The sequence below is a fragment of the Saccoglossus kowalevskii genome, chromosome 22 (assembly GCF_978046115.1).
Source record: "Saccoglossus kowalevskii chromosome 22, keSacKowa6.1, whole genome shotgun sequence".
NCBI classification, from domain to species: Eukaryota; Metazoa; Hemichordata; class Enteropneusta; family Harrimaniidae; genus Saccoglossus; species Saccoglossus kowalevskii.
The window spans coordinates 19,398,018-19,421,782 of NC_140662.1; the positions used below are offsets into that span (position 1 = coordinate 19,398,018).

At 37.1% G+C, this 23,765-nt stretch overlaps 1 protein-coding gene across 5 annotated transcripts in view; it reads left to right on the top strand.

The window, feature by feature from the left end:
* The window catches only part of LOC100368448 (trafficking kinesin-binding protein 1-like), a 79,492-nt gene extending 71,120 nt beyond the window's left edge, over window positions 1-8,372 (top strand). For all 5 annotated transcript variants that reach the window (XM_085495640.1, XM_085495637.1, XM_085495638.1 and 2 more), the window contains 3 exons: window positions 1,452-1,607; window positions 3,708-3,825; window positions 4,930-8,372. In XM_085495640.1, the coding sequence (XP_085351766.1) occupies window positions 1,452-1,607; window positions 3,708-3,825; window positions 4,930-5,461 (806 nt within the window). In that variant the 3' untranslated portion in view covers window positions 5,462-8,372. The remainder of the gene's footprint in view (window positions 1-1,451; window positions 1,608-3,707; window positions 3,826-4,929) is intronic.
* The last annotated feature ends 15,393 nt before the right edge of the window (window positions 8,373-23,765 follow it).

The window sequence follows — 23,765 nt, forward strand, 5'->3', positions numbered from 1 at the left end:
GTATGTGCATTTGTTTTATGATCTCATTAACGATAGCCAAATGGCGGCCACTTTAAGGCCGAAAATGCATTGAAATCGCACATTTTCACCATTCCGGACACGGATCTCAGTTATGCATGGATGGATTTCATTCAAATTTGGTACATACATTAAACATAATAGGACCTTGATGCACGTCATTTTTTTTTCCGGATCAAGTTCGAAATAGCCGACTGGCGGCCATTTTGTTTTAAAGAATTCAGTTCTGGATCCGTATCCGAGACATGCTTGGATTGATCGAGTTCAAACTTCACACACACAAGGTACATCATGTCACAAATATGTATGTGCATTTGTTTCATGATCTCATTAACGATAGCCAAATGGAGGCCGCTTTAAGGCCGAAAATGCATTGAAATCGCACATTTTCACCATTCCGGACCCGTATCTCAGTTATGCATGGATGGATTTTGTTCAAATTTGGTACATACATTAAACATAATAGGACCTTGATGCACGTCTTTTTTTTTTCGGATCAAGTTTGAAATGGCCGACTGGCGGCCATTTTGTTAAAGAATTCAGTTCTGGATCCGTATCCAAGACATGTCTGGATTGATCAAGTTCAAACTTCACACACACATGGTACATCATGTCACAAATAGATATGTGCCTTTGTTTCATGATCTGCTTAACAATAGCGAAATGATGGCCATTTTAAGGCCGAAAATGCATCAAAATCACGTATTTTCACAATTCCAGAACCGGATCTCAGTCATGCATGGATGGATTTTGTTCAGATTTAGCACAATGTGTTGTACATATGCAGGTGCATTTCGGTCATGATCTGCTTTGAATGTATATGTCACTCAAATATGAACGGAACGGGGACGTGTCATTGACAATGACTTGTTTCTTATATTTTACATTCAACTTATCAAAAATTAGTGAAAATAAATTCTATACAAAACACTCAAAATGTCTTTCCAGAGATAATTGATTCCAGCTGAAATAAAGTATTTTTTAATACATAAACATGTCTATGGATAATATGAGATTATTACGAGGATACTGCAAAATATGCACAAAGACAGTACAGTGGGAGTATTGACCGACACACAGCTGAGGTTGATGCGATTGCCTACTGTCTGAGTGCATACTTTGCAGTATCCTCGTAATAACCTTATTATTATACATCCCCCCCCCCCCAAGAATACATCATGGAAATGCTTCTTAGTGTTGAGTCCGGTCAAACCCTGGGGGGCAGCCATTTTCTTATTAGAGGACACTTACACGCGTAATCATTCCATATTTGGATTTTGTGTTTCCTAATATGGTGGGATGAAAATACCCCGTAAAATACTGCAAAATTACGGCACGCTGTAACTTATCATGTTACCCTGACAGATGTAATAGAATATATAATGATGATATATAATTGTCATCATATATTATTGTGTGATGTGTTGTTACAGGGTCCATGACGCTACATCACTGGCAGAGACTAGCAACCCCTGATATGGCCAGTATGTTGGATACAAGACCGGGTATTTATGTCAAAGATTATAAAACTTTAGAACATGAAGAAGAAGTATTTACATTAGATGATGTGGAAGATGATGGTCATATAGGTGAGTCATTATTGGTAATAATGCACCTGTTTAATGCATTCTATTAAACTATGTCATAATAATGACTCCCAAGTGGTCGATATAGTGTACAATATTTCATCTACTGTATGCTGCAGAATTGGCTGAAATAAAGTTATTGGGGGGGGGTATAACATTTACAGTAACTCTAATATACATTGTTGTTAAGTTGTTATTGTAGTCATGTGATCAATTATCCTGGTTTCTTTGCTGCGTCTGTGCTCGGTAGTAGTCTCTTCTTCATCTGATCTATGAGAGTATCTTTCCCTCTTTGATCATGAACGTTGAGTTAGTTCTCATCTGAAGCAATGCATGGCGTCTAGGATTGCTCCAAGTTGGGCATCACCAAATCCGTAGTATGCGTCATGTTTTTATTTTGTTGCTCGTTTCAATAGTTTATTTGGATACATACAAACCTGAAAGTTTGGATTCATAAAGTGGTCGGGTTTGTGCTAAGTTGTTTTCTACCATCCGATGCCATGATGCTTGTTTTGAAAAGGCAAGAGAACATCTCATAGTGTGTAAGTACATGTGGATAGTGGTGCTGTCTTGCATGTGCGCACAGTATTCTTCTCATACATACATCAAAACTGTAGTGACAAGAAAAAGATCAGGAATGCAGTCCTTCAGTTTGTCTGGTCTCTTGAGGTGGACTATAGAGGGCGCTGCTGGAAATGCTAATTTATAAATTTTCTATATCCATCAACTTCCATGGCAGTTTCTGGTGTTCTCATGTGCATAGGTCTTGCTTTCAGGCATATCAATGGCTGGGGGGGGGGTGTCTGCTTGTGTGGTTAATACTTAAAGGCGGTGTCATTCATGTTTTAACTGGTCTTTTACTTTATCAATTTGACCTTTGACATGACTCTAATAGCTATTTATGGATACTGAATAATGTGTAATATGTGTTAAGTACTGACAGTATGTTGATAATGACTACTACTTGATATGCATGCAATTATGCAATAAGATGTGATGTCTGGCATTGTCTGTACAGTGGATGAACTTATCAATTGGACTTTTGGCTTTTACTGAACTTATGAACTGTACATTCCATAGGTTTGATTACCCGCCGAGATTGTACTGCATCCAGCATCCGTATATTCATCGTTACTTCTGCTCAAAAACCTGCAAGGCTGTTAGGCTGTATTTTTGGTGCGCAGATGCCTTGCAGAATCCTGTCCACTGTTCAGACTATGCCATGACATCCTTGGGTGTTATAAAAACAAGAAGTGCAAGGGAGTGTTTTCTTAAATAGGATACAAGACTATAGAATGCTTTTAGAAGTCTATCGGTGCATGGATTACATCTTTCAATGACAATTAAGTATCGGCAATTGAAAATATTTCCATAAAAAATAAGAGCGAAGGAGAGATTTTTAATACAAGTATCAACCAAAAGTTTACTGTTTGTGAAGTAGTTTGTTTGAACAATGTGCGCTGATGAAACTACCGGTAAATAAGAATGGCTATAACTTCAAAGAAAGCTACCACACTGCCAGTCACAACTCCTACCCTATCGCTTTCTGTTTCTATTTACTAAGTAACAATTTACGGAATACCTGGTGCATTTTATTTGGCTTTGCACCTACATCTTGGTATTGCCGATCTTAATAACATACTCCTATTTCTATATAGCAAGTATATGGTCTTTGATCATATCTGTATAAAAAGTTCTCTTCTTTCGCAATGCAAGCATTTAAAAATAATTTTGTCTATATTTGTATAGAAATTACTTTCTTTTGCCCGTATTACCAGTAATACTTTTTTTTGACTCAGCCATACTTTCTTGACCTGTATATAGAGTACTTCTTTTGTCCAAATATTTTGCACAGGAAATATTTGTGCATTAATTTTCTATCCTTCCTGGATAATTTTATAGTAATGCCATTTTAAACGAGCTTCTTTGTTCCTTTGCACTTCCTCGATTATTATCACCCACGTGTCTCTTTAACATATAATGACTTTTAATAATTTGTCCTCATTGCTGATTGGCCACCACCCAAAATATACTACCTTGTATATTGATTTGTTCCAAAATATATAGCAGTATAAAGCATCCTTGTTTTTTATTTTGTTACAGCTTCAATATACTCGGCACCGAGTAAATTTGAAAATACAAATACAACTCTAACATTTACTACATCAAAGATACTGCATCTAGATGACAACACTCAACTTAGCAGCAGCTGCAGTAGTAGGTAGGTTGTATTTCTTAGCATAGATATACTAGATTAATACATTTTATAAAAGATTCATCTATTTCTCACTAGAATGATTCATTTTATACAAGATTGATTCATTTTATACAAGATTGACACATTTCATGTATCGTACTCTACTGCGTTAGCACCCAGAGGCCTCAACTCAGAAAATCACGATTCTGTAGGGGTGGGCGCTTACCCGAGCACCCCCCTCGAAAAAGAGTGCAAATGAAAATTTTGATTCATCAAGTGACAGATTACGTCTTTGAGGGAAAATCAAATTACTAAATTATTTGCGTCGTCATTGATTTTCACAATGAAGAAACAGAAATGATCACAAAAAATACGCACATTTTATTACAATATTAATTACGTACCACCATAATTTATGGAATTAAAAACATTTGAGTCTGTTGGAACACAGTCGAAGTCAAAATTGTCAAATTATTTCCACTGACGAAGTTGATGGATCGTATGCAAACTCTCGATGAAAATCACTTTCCGCCATGATGCAATTGCAGATTTGACCTACAGCAGCGTCCTTTGACCTAATGGGTCAAGTTGGTTATTAACTAATCGGAATGCTGTGTTGTACTGACGCAATTCTTCGGAAATTCACGAAGACTTTCCGGTAACGCAATACGGAAGTGAATAATCGATGTCGACGTACGATCTGTTGGAGTTGATTTCAGCGAATAAACGACATGGTTTTTCAAAAAAACTCTTAACTAGCCATTTTTGAGAGGTAAACTGAATATGGCATGAAATATTTATCGCATTTTACTTGTATTAACAGGTCATTGTCGAAGCGTAGTTTTCGCACGGTTACCGTGTTCTACGCATTCACAACTTGTTCACAGCGATCAATATCCACGCTGTATCATATAAAAACGATTACCAAGATTCGTTACGCAAGACCAAGTTTTAAATTAGTTGCATTTTGAAGGGGTGGGCGCTTTGCCGAATGTGACCCCAAATATAAAAATTGCGCAAAAGTGGGGGGTGGGCGCTTGCCCGGGCGTGGGCGCTCATGCGGTCGAGTAGCGGTGTTTGATACAAAAACTGTTCTACTGTTTTACTAACTGGGATGTTTTATTTCAGTACCACTAGTAGTTCAATGCCTCTTCTGAGTCTTCGTAGCCCTATGGACCCTCCTGCTGAAAGGGACAAAGCAACTAAAACGTTTAGTACAACTGTGGGACTTGCTAGACTTCTACAAGAACGTGGTATCACACCAATGGGATCATCTGAGAAAATAGACAAAGAAAAAACTGATGAAACAGAGACTCCATTACTTCCACCCCCAGTTGAACCACCTAGTGGAATAGTCCAGCGTAACATCATCATGGGTGGCACCAAAATGCGTGCTGCGTCGTTTGCCACCATGCCTTCCGCACGGTATAGTTTGGTTGATAAACTACGGCAATTAGGAATGACTAATGCATCATCTATGACGGAACTTTGTTCCTCAACAACAACAACAATGTCTTCTACGAGTTCATCATCTTTTATGTCGACTGGGCAAAGTAGTGTAACAAGTGACACGAGCCACCTTAGTGTTACCACCCCAATGGCAGTCATGGCAGGCAATCTGGCTGCGTTGAAGTCTATACGGAAGGGACCTATCTTATAAACAAAAGATGTATCATATCCATCAGGAAAGATGGAGCAGTTTTTTTTTTTAAATAATTGCATATCCAATAGTGTGGTTCTGTCTTGAGCGCAAGATAGAACAATCTTGCAAGTAAGTGATACTAAGAATGCTCCAGCTTATCAACCATAGGATATTTTGAAGTCAAGGTGCAATACAGTTAACAATGAAGACGACACCTCACAACAGAACCTCTTACCCCATAATAGTTATGAAATGTACTTAATGCAGGGGGCGCTACATGGAAACGTTGGATTGAGAAAATTTAATACAAGCACTACCGTATTTGCTCTGTTAGAAGCGCATATAAAATCAAAAACTCATTTGTTATACATGTATGCTAAATCGTTAAATCATGACTTATTTTGATCATAGAAATATTTCTGTAATTTATATAAGCACATGCCCTGCTAATAGAGCAAATACGATACATGATGAGTCTACTGTGCTAATTATGCAATGTCATAACGCTTCCTTTTTCTGATTTTTTTCTATTTTATGACTTGTGTGTGCCAAAGTCTTTGTTATGCAACAATAATGCCAAAACATGATCATGTCTAGTCTTTTTCTGATTTCAAGGCAAGCCTCATTTTGAATAGAAGTTATGGGAATCTTCACTTGTGATGACATCTGGCTCCTGATTGGATAGTCGAAAATACTGTAGCCAATCAGGTTATCCGTTGTATATCGGACAAGAGAAAAAAAACTTTTAATACTTTTCATTGAAGGTCCATTCACAATCATGTCTTTGTTGAAATTAAAAGAATGTATTGGTCAGATCAGACAAACATTGAGCAGATCTTCTGCAATATTTTTACTCATATCATTCATACAGTATTTTTCTTTAAAATCTTCTTGCTTACTTCTCCCATAAGTGTTGGTTTATTTTAATATACTTGTTATATATATTGGACATGTCACACTGCTATTGTCAACTTCAATTACTTTGGTCAAAACATTTCCAAATGAATCAGACGATACTATTTGCTGTCAGGTATAGTATTGTGAAAGCATGAATTTTTTACTGGGCTTTAATTTTGCAATTTTTTTGCCAAGTGAAATTAACAAACCAATCAGTGAATTTAAGTAAATATGCTCTAAAAATCATAATTTTTAACTTAAATACCAGTGAAAATAGATGCTTTTATAGTAATTGTATGTAGTTTGTTCAATTTATGGCAAACTCTACTATGTTACTACAGCACACAAAATACTATTTATGATAAACTGATGAACTTTCACCACCAGACTTTCTCGCCTAAATTTGTCTGCACATTTTTCATTTTCTTCTTCAATATTTCTTTAAATGAACCCTAATTTTGGAAGCAGTGAACAAAATTTTAATCAATTGTCTGTTTTTACTCAAATAATTTGGCTATTTTTGTCACAATCTTCCATATGTTCTTGACTGCAATAAGTTAACTGAAAGGCAGGAGATTTCTAATATATGCTCCCAAAAGTCATATCATTTTTCTAAATTATTGTAAAATGTCGTACATGTTTTCTCACTGAAAAACCTAACACTTTGTCTTAAAACAATTTTAATCCTGCTTGCAACATGCAGTTTGTTTCTGTGGCAACCGTGTCCATCAATCAGAATCATTTCAATCGCCTGGCAACGCAAGATCAATCCTTTCTCATGATTGGTTTAAACAAGTCATGTGATTCTGAAATTAAAGTCACATGACCACTTTATTTCAGAAGTTGTTAATGTACAAATTGAATTCTGCTTCTATAATTATTGTAAATACTGCATTTACATCAAGTGTGCTTTTCAAGACGTTTTTTACTTAAAAGAAATAAATCTTTTAATTTTATTTTATCGATCTGCCTCAGAGAACATTTTAACTGATATTATTTCAACTTGAACTTGTAAAACTTATATTTCCTAATTCATCATTTTTACCCCTGATTTGTGAAGAACTGGGTGAGTTCATTATTCATTATAGGGGGGGGAAGAATCAGATTCACATCAAATGATGTATTTTGCATGTTGTGTAAATATTAATATAATTTAATTTTAGACGTGTTATAAACCTATAAAATGGTCTGTTATTTATTTTTGTGTTTTTGCCATCATTTATTTCATTTTGATTTTTATGTGATTGCGCTTTCTGTATTTGCTTTCACTGCTTTATACCACAAGAGGGCGTTGTAATAGAAAAAAAATATTCATTGTGAATTGCAAAGGTTTTCACCATGTGAAACTTAAGATTCCATTCTGTCAGTATCATAATTGTATTTCCATGGAAACAAATAGATTTTGCTATACGTAAATTGCTTGCTTTCATTGGTATTTCTTTCCAAATAATGGTTGCTTGCATTACCATAAGGGGTGGACCATTTGATATCCTGGGGGGGCCAGGAGATGAAGCCTACTTTTTTTTCCCCCTATCTGATATGGAATTATTTTTTTTCAGCAGACCTTGTCCCTAATATTTAAAATAATGCATAGTGTAGAATTTTTTTTATTTTTTTTCACAAAATCTTCCTGCCCCTCAGGATATTAAATGGTCCGCCCCCAACTTGCTTCAACTCAAAGATGGATGTGTTAACTAGGAACAAATGCACAAAATCTAAAATAACATTTTTTTGAATTTTCGCCAAGCGAAAGGTGCCAACAGAAAAAGAGGGGTTACAAGAAATTGTTTCCATGGAAATTATACAGCATTAAGCCCTTGTTTAGCGACCATTTTGAATTGTGTGTGGTTTTTTTCTTTTTTGATTTTCAAATTGCTAGTCACGAAATAACTTTCTGGAAACCAGTAAAACCATTGTGATTTCTGTCAACACTAGTACAGTGGTTATAGAAAAGTGGAATTGATGTACATAGTGGTTTATGCATTGCAATGTTGCTATGGAGATAATGCAAATAAAACAAACCTGTAGATTATACTATGTGTTTCGTGAGTCATTGATGTGGGTCCCATATAGAATTTGACGCAGCGTGACCAACACCGCCCTCTATTATCAAAATTAGAACTTTTATAAGCACAATAGTTTCTGTGCCACTATTTTTATATTTCTGACTGGTCACAGTTCTGACGCTGTTGTCACTCCTGGCTTTTTTCATTTCACCCAAATTGCAAGTTCATGTTAATGTGCATGTACCATATTTTCTCTATTAGAAGCACATTTCCAGTAAAAGCTCACATAAAACAACAATTTCATTTATTCTATTTGGATTCATGACTTTTTTCACTAAAGAAGCGTCTCTAATTTAAAGCCAGAGGGTCGTCACCTGCGCATGCACGGAAATTGAGTCCCAAGCGAAGATATCAACACACGTTAAAAACGCAAAGGCTCGTGGGTATACACTTGTTTGTAAACAATTACACGCTATGGCCATCTGACGCATGCGCAGGTGACAACTCCCTCGCTTTAAGTAAATGCATATGCTACCACAGTCCCTCAACGAGCTCTGTGATGCTAATAGAGCAAATATGGTAGTGCATTTTTGCACAGAAGCCATATTACAATTTTGATACTGTTCTATCATTATGACATTTTAATGAATCTTGTCTTCCCCATTTAGTCAATTGCACAGACTCTGTATTTAGTGTTTAATCCTAGGCAGGAATTCAACACGGGTATGTTCTAAGGATCATAGGACAGTCTATGCATTATAATATCGGTGATTAATTTTAGGACACTCTTTTACAGAAATTTGAAAAAAAAAAAAAAATTTCCAATAAACAAATAATTTGACATCTCTGCAGCAGATCCAATTTACAAGTCACTAAGCTAATTTTACATTACATGGTTTTGTGTCGTCAGAAATCCCTTTCTCCACAAAAATGTGGATTCAAGACGACCATGTCCCATTCTTGTTACTGCAATGCAATATGATACGTGAATGCATGAAACTGGAGAAATACTGTTTCACCTTATTTCCTGACTATATTTTATCGTGTGAGGGCGCTATACCATACGTTCGTGGATTCCCACACAATCCATCTGGACACGCGTTTCATGATTGGGAACATTTCTACTATTATAAATATTGGTGGGTTTTCAATAAAAACGTGATCAACTAATACAAGTAACCTGTAGAATGCTGTGTGGGTAATATTTTTTTATATTGATTTTTGTTGCATTTGCAGCAAATAGTTACCAAACAATGAGAAATCTATAGGATTGAATATACCCCACAGCTGGCTTCACATGCATAGTTCAAGCCTGCCTAACCAGTGCTTACACCAAGATTTAGTTACAGCACCTAGGCGGTATGTGGTTACAGCTTAATGTTCGAGTAATCGCAAGAAATTGACATGACAATAGAAATTCATCAAAGACTGGCACTCCCATGCAATTAACAGCGAGTGAAATTCCTGGGATTAAACATATATTTTGAAGTCACTGATGTAGGCAACGAATAACTGCAAGTTGACATAAAGACGAGGTAGTTTATTTAATCAGTGCTCAACTAGAGGCTGAAATTATAATTAATTTGTTTATTTCAATTTCTCCTGACGTCAAATAGAATACACTGGTGAAACACGGTAGTAACTGTGGGGTGAAAGGATGTTTTGGGATGTAGTTTACATTGTATATGGAGTGGTAGGGTCGGGTGTAATTTGTTCATTTCCAACTATTATGAAGACGCGTATAATTTCACTTAATTTATTTTTGCTGACATGTTTTCAAGCATTACATGTGAATCTAATTTTCACTGCGCTGTGTCTCAATAGAGTATGAGGGGAAATGACATTTTCACTGGAATTTATTTCAGGGGAAAAATGTTTTCAGTGATAATGAAGTATTATGACAGATACCCTTCCCCGTGGCTTTCATTGCGTATGGAAGTTATTTTCACGAGTAATGCGGTGTATCCTGTTGCCATACTTTCACGAGCGAAGCCACGGGGAGGGTGTGGGGTTCTGTTATTATACATAGATCCCATATTTGATTATTTCATATTAAATCAAAGAAAGCTTAGAAAGAACTCCCATGTGCTGAGAGTATTGGAAACACATTAAATATAATTCAAAATTACTTAGCTGAAAACTAATTATGCAAATCAGAAAATTAATATGACCAGATTTGAGTGTAAAACTAATGAGGTCTGCGCAATGTAACAGAAAATCTATGTCTCCAAGTTTAATTGAAATGTGATTAGAACCAAAAAATTATGAATTATTATGCTTATTAGGGAATTAATATGAACAGATTTTTACCCCAAACTAATTAGGTTTGTACATTGTTCTAGAGCATCTTTGTACTAAGTTTCATTGAAATGGAATAATTAGTACCGTGAAAACTCCAAAATTTCAACCCCTCTAAAAATTTGACCGTCTATTTATTTGCCGGGTTTCGGCGTTTTATTTACCTCCAAATTTTCGACTCCACTAAAAATTGCCGACTCATTCTTATTCGAAAATTGCGACCAGTTTTAGTTTTCCCCCAAACGAAAAAAAAAACGATGTGAGCGTTCAAACGGGACCTTCCTCAAAGGCATGAATCCGGGTTTCTGATTGACTGAGAGATTTTTATTTTATTGGTAACGAAAATATATTCTAAATAAACGAAGTTTCAAATAAAAACGAACACAAAAATCTCGGCATGCTGCGTTTCTGAATTGTTGATTATTACTGTACTCAGTAGTGATTATAATAATGTACACAAAATAAATTTGTTGAATGGTTATGAAATACAAATAAAAGTCAACTTAGTTTCATCGTAAGCGAATGATTCCGGTCTCGTATAAACGTTTGATGCTGTAGGATATCCGCCATGTTCTCTTAGGTCAAATCGGTCAAATCGCTAATTAACCAATCAAAAAGCTGGATGATGCCAACGTGTTCAAATTACCATAGCTTATTTAAATATGTTAATGTTATTGAACGCAATGCGGAAGAGATTGATGTTGTAGTACGATATTTTGGCTTGGATTTTGATGCGAAAACGGCATGATTTTTTTTAAATAAAAAAAATTAGTTGTTTTTAAAAAATAAACTGGTCATCTGAAGAATAATTTAACATTGTTCACAGTGATAACAGCTCATTCTCGAAAGGAAGCTTACCCGCTCACGCTAGTCACGATAAAAATCATACACGTGTACTCTTGAATAGACAGACGTCAATGACTACGGTAAAACTTAGACTCTATTTTAGCCGGCAGGATTGATTGAAATGTCCGAAAAATGACGCCAAAATACACCTTAAAAGTCCCATTTTATTTTCTTAAATCCCATTTTATTTTTTAATCCAAGGGCGAATTTACGGCAGAATTTGGTCCCTCAAATAAGGGACACGTGAGCTTTGATTCTAACCGGATACATTGCACTGGGTCGGGGAGATCGTTTGCTAAACTTCCATGTATCTTTTGTCCAATGGGTACCTGTACTTCGAACATTCGCAAGTTTTCCTAGGTAGTGCGAGACAGCTTTGTCTTTTGACCTATTAGTTTTGTGCTGACCTCTTCTCCGCGTCTTGATGTTCTGTTTTGCTTGTCATAATACTCACTGATTGATGACTTTGTTTAGATTTTGAGTTACAACTCGGCCACGACCTTTGCTTTTACCGTGAAACATGAGGAAGTTTACGTCAATTGACGGACATTGCATTTTTTAAAAACTAATGAAGCACACTGTCTATCATCCCCATTTTTTTTTGCTGATTTCTATTCTGAAAAATTCGACCGTCCGAAAATGCACCTTAATTTTGACTCTAAAAACACGTCACATTTCTAACACAAATTATTTAAAACCGGTCGAAATTTTGGAGTTTTTACGGTACTTTAGATATCAGTGTGAAAGCTTAAAATTGGTTAATTATGCAAATTAGGTAATTAATATGTACAGATTTTAACCCACAATTATTCAGGTCTGTCTATTGTCCTACAGCATCCATGTACATTCATTGATATGTTATGTATAGTACCTGAGATATCAGTGTGAAAGTTGGTTAATTATGCAAATTAGGTGATTAATATGCACAAATATTTACCGGAAACTAATTGGGTCTGCATAATTCTAGATTCATTGAAATGTGATGATTAGTACTTTAGATATCAGTAGAAAAGCTGAAATTAATTATGCAAATTAGGTAATTAATATGCACAATTATTTACCCTAAAACTAATCAGGTCTCTGCGCATTGGCCCAGAGCATCTATGCACCAAGTTTCATCAAAAACCGATGTATGGTTCTTGAGATAGCAGTGGAACAGTCGGACACACATACACACACACACACATACACACATACACACATACACACACACATACACATACAGACACACTAACTGCAAAGACTCCCATTTTGTGCTTCGCACATGGGAGTCAAAAAAAGAACGTGCAACAAACCGGGATAAAAATTTAGGTTGGGGAACCCAATTGCCCATTAATATGTGCTCCAAGACAGTGCTGCAACCTAGCAACGCTCGTCAGTGTAGAACGCGTGTCGCTGTACGTGTGAAAATAAAATAATCCGACGTCTAATTTGAGTCATTGTCCGAATAAATAACTCGTGGATGTTTAAGCGCGGTGGTCGTCGCGCAGCGCGTGTTCGAATTTCATGTAAATAAACAATGTATTTTACACGCGTTGTATACGTCGCTATGAGTCCCATATCGAACAGGACGCGACACGACGACTGTCGCCCTTTAGTTGGGACCATGACAGAAGACAGAACCAGAACTTAAACTGGGCGACTACGATACACGGTTTATGTTGAAGTTAAAAGTTCCTCCACAGATCTGTGCATTGGCAAACATGCCGTGCAACTGCGGTACTCCACTGACGGAATGACTTTCGTTGACATCGGTCGTCGCTGACTCGTGAGCTGCACACTACAACTTCGTTTGTGATGTTGCTTGCTGGTCGTGGATAGACTGAGTCTTGGTTACCGGTCAGGTTAAATGTTGCTCATTTGGCGTTGGTAATCTTTATTTGGAACTGAGTAACGCCGCAAAGTCGCCAGCAGAAACCTCATGGTATATCGATGTTGATGGTTGCGGCTGCATATTAATCGGAGATTTTACTGCCGGTCCAGGCTGCGGGTGGATCTTCCGAGAGCCCTTCAAGATTTATAAAACCCAGTTTCCAGGTGGTCAACAAACATTAAGTTCTCCCAATCCTAGTATTCTATGTGATGTACATCTAACATGCCAAAAATGCTGGTGAACGATTTGAATCCGACAAAAATAGCAGACGGAAATGTGTTTACAAAATAAAAATAGTGATTCTTTGAAATAGATACCAGGAAGGGGAGGGGGTAAAAGAAAAGTTATATAACATTTTATTATTCAATAATTTATTAAAATACATAAGTTTGTCCAATTCCCTGTGATACAACACCTCAGACATAGCTCATTGAACTCGGCTTGAGTGTGGGCAAAAAGTTACTATTTGAATTTTTGATATCTTTTTTCATTAATGAGAAAGTTGACCCCGAAGTTAGAGTAACTGTTCAGCAGGAATGGCTTTTTAACTCTTCTGTGATTTTTTTGGCTTGGCTGATTTTGTTCATACTTGACAGGCAGGTCGTACCATCACTAATTGGAAAAACAATTCTGACCTACCGCTACCATGGCAACAGCCAAAATCTGTTTTTTGAATACTTTCGCACCAAATTTATTACCTCCTATCAGTCTTGTAATAGCAGTGCCCAAATGATGATGCCTTTTATTTTGGCTACGTTGCGCACTGGTAAGAGATCACTGGCGCCGACATTGTTACCACTGTCAACGGAATCCCAACGCAGCTTTGAACTTTGAATAAAATGTAAATGCTGCTTCCAATCTAGAAAATACTATCGCAAAACGATTGGAAATTATACATTTAACGGCTGAATACGTCCTAACAATAAAATAAAGTGACTTCCAATGACTGCCATGTTATTTTGCAAACCTCGTATAAGGTGCCCGGTTTTAGTTATAAACAGACGTTAGCTTCACGTTCATGTCCCTTCCATGATAACAGCCGAAAACATATTGCTCGTTTTTTACCGGTTTTCATTGGCAACCGAAGTATTTTTATTTTGTAAACAAATTTTCGTCTGCTATTTTTATTCAGTTCAAATCGTTCAGCAACATTTTTGGCATATTAGGTGTACATCACATGGAATACTACGATTGAGAGAACTTGATGTATGTTGACTGATTTTTATCATAGTACGAAGTACCAGGAAGTTACTCAGTTCCAAATAAAGATTACCAACGTCAAATGAGCAACATTTGACTGGTAATCAAGATTCATGTAATCCATGGCTAACAAGCAACATCACAAGCGAAGTTGTAGCATGCAGTAAGTCATCCCGTCAGTGGACTACCGCAGTAACACGGCATGTTTGCCATCAGCATTGTATTCAAACGAATCACGTGGTGTGCCGTTCTCGTTCAAACCCGGGATTCGATCAATAGGGGAGTCCCATTAAAAAAACACATTGCAAATCATGCAAGTTCAACATTTTCAAACCAATATACTAAAACAGAAATGCTCAGAGATGTAAATGAAGGATAGATATTACTTTTCACTATACACATCTCTGTTGATACTATCCCTCACATATTCTACTCCCAATTACTCCTGCGTAAAATGGACTAGCCTCTTCATGTTGACATTCAGACTAAAATCACGTGACAGGCTGTTAAAATTGGCTGTTGCATACTCTTTCGCCGGTCTGGAAAATGTGTTTAATTAACTCACATTCAAGCAACAATGCAGATTTCCCAGAGGGAGTAAGACTATTCAAACTCTGCCACTAAAAAAATAGGGGTGTTTTCAGCAAAAACCAAATAACCCTGGAGTACATACAATATACTGAATTTCGGAACAAATCGTGCATTACTTACAGCAGCAGAATACCACAGAAATATCAGACGAAACATGAAAACACTATATATTGTATTTCAGCCTGAACCCTCTATATTGCAATTCAAGGAATTAACCCCATATGTGCATCCATTTCCCACCTTGGTATCACCCACCCCTGAAAACAAACACTTAATACCACGCTGAAGCGTTTGGTAATAATAGCACTACATGGGGTTCTGACAGATTATAAATGTCGGAAGTAATTTATTATGGTGACCTGCAGCTCAGAACTGCCCATCCCAGTGGACTTATAAGTTACCTTAATAACTATTACATTTACAAATAAAGGTTATGAAAGAGAGCTTGAAATAATATATCAACAATACAATCGTGTAGTTCATTAAATTCAGACGTACAACAATTTTTTTCTTTTGTAAAAAGCCTTTTCTATAAAAAGAACAAGTTTTCTTATTGGCCCTGAAAATAAACGAACCAGTATTTGTTCCCGTGATATTCCAGTGATTTCATTAAGAATTAAATCTAGATACTCATGCCTCAATTCGTTGTATTGCTGACAGTCAAACAAAAAATGCATTTCGTCCTCAACAACGTTTGCATCACAAAATTTACAGATTCGTTCACTTACAGGCTCATGTCTAAATCGCCCAGTCTTAATACGGAGAGGCAAAATGCCCATGCGCAGTTGAGCTAATAGTGACCTTTGACCCCGACTTAAATTTATTAGCACGTACTTTTCTGGTTTATATTCAAATTTAAAAGTTGCATAGACACGTAACTTTGGTTTGTGACTAACATCTTCTGACCAAGATGACTCTGACCTCCTCGCAATATTTTCTCTTAATGCATGTATATTTACGTCAATTCGGTGTTCATAATTTAAGTCGACGAGCTCCATAATTTGGTAAATCTCCGATGACCAATTATTATAATTTAGGGAGTGATCCCACAGAAATACTTGTTTAACTAGTCTATTGTCATCAAGTTCAGTAAGACGCTTCCACAGTCTAACCATATGGGCCCATCTCCGATCTCTGCATGAGACCCACCCAGGGGCAGCCAATTTGCAAACTCGCTAGCGAATTTGCTAACTGCTTGGGTTTTGACTAAACGGTTGGCTTTCGTATCTCGCTGGCGCCGTCTTGCGGTAACGCCCACTTAAGACGAATCTATATAACAGTAGGGGACGATCCTCATACTTTAGGAGCTATTCGGCAACGGTCTTACAGTTGGATGGCGATTTCGCTTTCAAACATACCAGGGAAAGTGTTCTATGGTCTTCCGTGTCCAGACAAAAACGACGAATGAGGTCGATTTTTTCAGCGGTTGGCTTAAAGTTACGATGGTGACTTGGGAGCTGATCGAAAGTTTGAAAAGATTACAACCATCTATAACGTATCGTGCTATTGCAGACCATATCAATGAACATGGTGAAGTTGTAGAAAATGTTTCGATCACTACTATTGGGCGGACAGTTCGAACCCGATTGTCAGGCGGCCGATGGACTTACAAAACACCAACACCGGGACGCTAACATAGCATATTGCGATGAATATGTAAATTTTCTGCACACCCAAGACCCAAATACAATCCAGTTTTTTGATGAAGCCGGCATCAAATTGAGTAAGGATTTGAACCCTCGCTACGGACACGCTCTAATTGGTGAACGAGCAGTCGAAATTCAACGGTATATGAAGACTGTGACTTTACATTTAATGGTTAGCTTGGAAGGAATTAGTTATGCTAAAATTATACATCAAAATATGGACACGGTGCAGTTCATTAATTAGTTTGGACGATTCGTAAAGTAACAGTCTTTTATGTCCCGTAGGGATTCCCTGTAAGAAGTCCTGTAGGTCTTCCGCTGTTAAAACTGGTATATCCAGCCCTTCGTAAGGCAGAAACGTACTTTAAAAGTTCGGAGTCAATATTTTGGAGCCATGATTCCAGTTGATTTTCTCTGATTGGCGTTTGAAACGGCCTTAAATCTCTGCTAAACTTCATTTTGTCTGGCACCGCACGTGAACAGGTTGTTTTGAAGCAGTGGGCGTGGTTTATCATTTTTATTTTGGCGCGTCAACCTTTTCAGTTTGGCGCGTCGATATTTTCGTTTGACAAGTTAGCTTACAGCTAGTCAATTGATTGGGCCACGCGCACCGGTCGCGGCGTCTTTTTTATTACGTTTTGAACACTTGCTTGACTTCCGCAGTATAGGCGCGACACTGGCATCATACAACTTTGTAAATGTGGGAAACCCAAGATTCTTGAGAGTTTTAAATTTAACGAATAACGCTCCTAACACTACTTGCCGAGTCTGCTGCGATACCAGCAGTTACAGAATAATCAACAAATTCATCCAAAACAATCCCAAAATATCTATACTTATCGGTATAATCTAACACGTCATCACCAATACAAAATTGGAATGCACTTCTAGCTTCACAGGCTTTTCTAAAATGTAACATTTTCGATTTCACATTATTAACCCTAATTTTCCATTTTTCACACCAACTTAACATCATTTGCATATCAATTTCATTATCAGCTAACACTATATCATCAGTTTATAACAAAATACTAACATTAACGTTATTATCAGGAGTTATTTTTTTGTTTCAGATTAATTTCAACTGCCAAATCGTTAATAAAGATGGAGAATAATGTAGGAATAAGATTAATCACCCTGGCGCACGCCTTGCTCAGAGTTAAATCAATCTGTTTTAAAATCATTTAGTTTTACAGAAGAATTTGTGTCGCTATAGATAGCTCGTATATACTTGTACATTTTACCATTAATAAGTAATTTGTATAGCAATGCGTCTCTGTCACAGGGTGCTAGTTGGATTGAGCCAAGATTTCAAATTGTCCCAAACAAATGACACCACTGACACCCCTGTGAACTGGGTTCTTTAATAATTCGTATATAATAGTTGTATAATTTATATGCAACATAAACAACAAGTACACGCTACACGGGTAAGGTTTAAACAACGTACTTTATTCCACACACCTAAATGATGGGCAGGAAATACCTGACCCGTTACAAGGGGTAGTGGGATACACGTTGTATTGTTACACAAAAATATAACACTAGAAATATAATTCAGTAATAATATTGTAATATTTCCACACGGAAAAAGGGTGGTCACGAAATGCCAAACCCTCTATAAAGGGGTAGTGGATTACGTTATACTATTACGAGGAAATGACTAAATCGATAATGTAAATAATTATCTAACATAGAATCTTGCATGCATGCATAAAACTAAGATAAACGTACATAACAGACAACGGACGCAAATAATATACTGGCGATCGGACACAGCCCTACCTATATACAGTTTCTTCAAACTAGATGAAAACGGGTCTTTGCGTGATGACGGTGCATTTTCCAGCGAGTCTAACGGTGGCGACGACGGTAATTACAGAACGCAGTCCGAAGCACTGTAGTCGTAGAATACACGCTGCACACTCAGTCGAGCACGACACCAATCAATTACAGAGCTTGTCTGTCCAATATTCGTAACTTGTAGAAGGAGAGTGGTTCCCTTGCACCGCAGTACACATCCGTAGCCAGCAACATAAATTAGAAGGCACATCCAGTTCAGAACCAAAATCGGGAATGTCATTCACTGGCGAATTTCCCCGCTCGTTAACTGCAGTAGGCCGGAATTGGCCAATACAATTATCTTTATGATGCACATTCCGTAGATCACAATACATTAATTTGTATGACAATACACAGTGCATTGTTCTAACGTTACTTGCAAACGCGTGATTAGTAGACACGTAAAAATTGGTATATTTGACAGGCTGCCAGCAACGGCGAAACGACGTCCTCCAGAATAGATCACAAACTCCCATGATGCAATATTATTCAATGGCTTACTGTGGTACCTACAAGATCGGACATCCACATTTGATCACATATGAACGTTCAGATCGGGTTCTATCAAAGTCCGCTTCTATAGTACAGACTAAAAGAAACATCTTGCCACACTATATTTAACAATTATTTATCGCCCAAAACAACATTGCCTATCTATCGCCGTAAGACAAACACAAAACACCACCATCACGACATACAACATAAACATGATTTAATGTTTGACATTCGCGACAGTCTCTATCGACACTGTCGAAAGCTTTTCATAAATCAATGAAAGCGGCAAAAGTTGATAAATCATGGGATATTCTATTCCTGATAATAGATGTCAAAATATAAATATGATCTTCGCAATTTCTATCCTTTCTGAAACCATTTTGCTCATCTACTAAAATATTATTATTTTCTAAAAACCTTGTGATTCTGTTATTAAGCAATGCGCTGTAAAGTTTTGATAAAGTGGACTGTATGTTTATGCCCCTGTAATTCATTGGAACGCGAGGGTCACTCGACCTCACCTTAAGAATTTGACAAATTAATGTTTTTTTCCAGATGCATGGAACTTTTGCACTGTCAAAGCAAAGTTGAAAAAGATGTGTTAAAATGGCAACAGAACTGTCATTCTTAAGCACTTCATACGGGATTCTATCTACCCCAACTGCCTTCCCTGACTTTGCTTTTGCTGCCACTGCCTTAATTTCTACAGTAGAGAAATTCTTATTTAATTCAGAATTACTATCATACAGTGGATCATCCAAATCATTTTCTAGGAACAATTTATGATGTAAAATATGTTCATAGAAATTTGTGTCAAGTCCATATAGATCAGATTGATTATAAAGGGATGAAAAATCGTGTTTTCATTTATTTAAAACAATGTTATGATTACTTGTAATATGACCCCCGTCATCGTAAACTTCCATTGGGATATCTCTACGTTTGACAGGTCCTAATTTATTAATATGCTCCCAAAATTGGTGTGGGTTTTCAGTACATACCTTTTCAATGCTAGAAACAAGATCATTTCTACAATTTCGTTCGCAACACCGAAGTTTTTTGTCAAATGCCCGTCTTGCTGCTTTGAAATCATTACGTAATATCGTTCTAATATTCTTAGATCCGCCAAATCGAGTGTAAGAGCGTTCTCGTTCTCTCATATCACGCCACATACTATATACTATAGCTCGTCGTTCCAGTATGGCTTATGATGGCGGAATCTTTTCCGTGTCCCACTGGAGCAGTTATAATTTGGAATAGTCGAATTCATTTCATTTAAAATACATTTACATAGATCATCATAAATCTCATCAATTTCTTGTTGCGTTTCCCTACAAATTTCAATCTTAGAAATTATATGTAATAACGCTTCCCTAGATACTTCTGATTCTAAGAAATTAATAGGAGTCTGGTTGAGACTACACTTTCTATCAGTAGCGCTGTGCCGGTTATTAATATCATTTGGCAAACTATTGAACCCTGGGCCAGTGGTCTATCCAGAAAATCAAAAATTAAAAGCGAGTGGTCAGGGAGTTTACTTCTATCAGTGAGTGCATCATATAAATTGTACTTCTCAACCAGAGACGACATAGTTATAACATTAAAATTATTACAATAACTTAAATGGTCTTGGGGAACGCACACGTAATCAACTACTGATCTCCCCCCTACTAGAAATAAAAGTAAAATCATTTTGGTGTCTATTGAAACGACCAGTCAAAATACATAGCTTAGATTCCTACAGGAACTCGCAAAAACTGTGACCATGTTGATTAATTTTAGTATCGATCACGTGTTTATTCCTAATGTTATCAACTACATCAATATTATCATTCAAATTTACCAAACGAGCATTGAGATCACCACATATAATAATTGTATCGACATTATCTGTCATATAAAGCTGACTAAGTAGGTGACTAAAAAATGCATTTGCATCTCTTCCCCAAGGCGAATTTTCAGGTGGCAAATAACAGAAAAAAACTAGGAAAGTGAACCCAGTTAATTTATTCTCAAAACGAACTCCGAGTATGTCTCTGTGGCCCTTGTCAATTATTGATATCAAATAATCATTATATAGTGAGCACTTAACAAATAAACCAACCCCGCCAAATGTCCTGTTTGCGTCAACATGAACTAAATTCCAATTGTAATTATCAATACTAATCACGTCATCGCGAGGTAAATGGGATTCGTTAATACTAATGATATCGGCGTTTACACCTACAAGTATTCTTTCGCGAAGATTACAGTTCCATTGTGTCCAGCCACAAACGTTAACATGTGCAATTTTCAGTCCACCGAGCTGAGTTGAATTCTATTCTGTATTACCGTGCATAGTCTCCAGGCGACCTTGGTTCACTTCTCTTCGATTTCCACGTTGATTGTAAGTCTTACGCACAATTCAACCACTGCCGGTGATGCGAAAATCGCTACCATTTGGCAATTCGTTGCGGCTGATCTGCACTGGCTCGGAAGATGAATTCTGATTGGCTAAAAAAAATAAAACTTGTGGCGTTGAATGCACGTTCATTGTCAGTATTGTTAGGCAAATTCAAACTAGCTAATCATTTACAACCTTCCGAGCCAGTGCAGATTAGCCCATTCGTTGAGTGGGGTACGAGCATTAAGCTCCAGTAACCTATCCGTATGTGTTTTACTAGACCGAAGAAACACCCGTTGAAATTCGGCACTGTCTTTCAAACGATGTTTTGCACGAAGTATTTGCTTCTTTTGTTCTAGATCCTTACATGCAAATTTTACTAACCCGGGACACCTGGTTGTCGAGATTGTAATCGGACTGCTTTAATAATTGTTGTATTATCCGCAACGTCATCGCCAAGTTTTTTAAGCATACTTTTAAATACACCAACAGGATTTTCATCAAAATGTTGCTTAAGACCAGACACAATTAATGTAATGTCGGGGTTATCCAAAGGGTCGACATCTAACGTGCCACGAGCCACCTGTTGTACCTTGCTTTCCATGTCTAATAACTTTGCGTCTAATCGACCAATTTCCAGTGCAAATGAATCAGAAAGCTCCTTCATTTTACTTGCCATGGTTTTAGTTAAATCTGTTCTCAGGCGATCTATCTTACTGTCGATCAATCGTTAGTAGAATTTGGCCTCGGGCGTTTTTCTTGCCAACGGTAGCATTGCCAGCGTTTGTTATAATTTGTTATAATTTAACTGTTAAAGTGCGTCTACCCATGAGCCTTTGCGTATTCAGTGTGTGTTGTTAATGTCGCATGGGACTCAATTCCCGCGCGTGCGCAGGTGACGACCCTCTCGCTTTAAATCCTACATGTTTCATTGTGGAGTATCTTTAGGAAACGTACAATACCGGTACAAACGTTGCAATCGAAGTGCTAAGTACCTAATATATATATGCAATAATTCAGTAGTAGTATAACTCCGCATTAAACTGATAAGATCAAACCCACATGAGAGAAATACAAAAAATATGCTGGGTCTCGGAACTCAGAACTCCAAATCAAGTATTTGTTGTTGTTCGTATATAAAACTCGTCACAGCTTCATCTGGTGTATTGCGCCATCACACAGCACCAATGAGTGTTTCATGTCTGTCAAATGGGGGCGCTGTAAACTATCTTAGAACAATTGTTATTGTCAGTTTTTTGTCGTTATGCTTAAACACTCTACACACTTCCTCTGGTGTTTTTGGTTATATCGTGCTGATGTGAAATCATACTTACAGCTGTGCAGTATTCATGCAAAATACACCACCCGGTGTTAAAAATTAAGCCGCCGTTATTATATATGTCATATGTAATCGTACAGTTTGATGTCGCACATGTGTGTCACGTTTGTGAATACACCGCCATCTACGTTAAATGCTTTCTATTTCGTAAATACCATCAAAACAGTTAACATATTATACCCAAATCTTATACAAGACAATGTTTTGTTAATACGCTTCCTTTTCGACCGTGTGTCACTCACTTTCCGAATTTACGTTTTCCTCTATTGAGATTGAAGGCTTCTTTTGGGGGTGATTTGAACGTACGGCGCTCAGAAATGTCACATTTTGCACCCGTCAGTTGTAGGTAGTTGCAGAACCAGGAATTTGTGACACAAATCAAGATTTCCCCGGCTACACATGTAACCTATAAGAACGCTAATGGCACGGCCAGAATGTATTTAAATGTGTCACTCCCCCGTGGTGGTACACGGCATCAAATATGAAACCACGGTTCTTTTTTAGTAACCGTGATGAAACGTTAACTGGTTCCCGAGTAACATGTCACCGTATCACACGGACAATAATTCATGATTTCTATAAATCCAAGATTATATATTTGGCCGTTCTTTATTAAATTAAAAAAAAATAACGTGAGGATAGAGTCTCTGTCAAATTGTCAACGTATAGTCGTTCATATCATGAAATTTGTCGGGAACAGCTTTTACCTTGATTAATATGCAAATCCTATATCACTGCAATGCTTGACTCAGCTGTTACTGCCTATATTGTAGTCTCCAGTCACCATGTGGTACTCTCTGCCACGAAAGCTCTATCACTCCAAAAAAAAAATGGAGACAGTTGACATGGCAACAAAGCTTATTTTCTATGGTAATATTCATGATGTGACACAAATCGCATATTCGT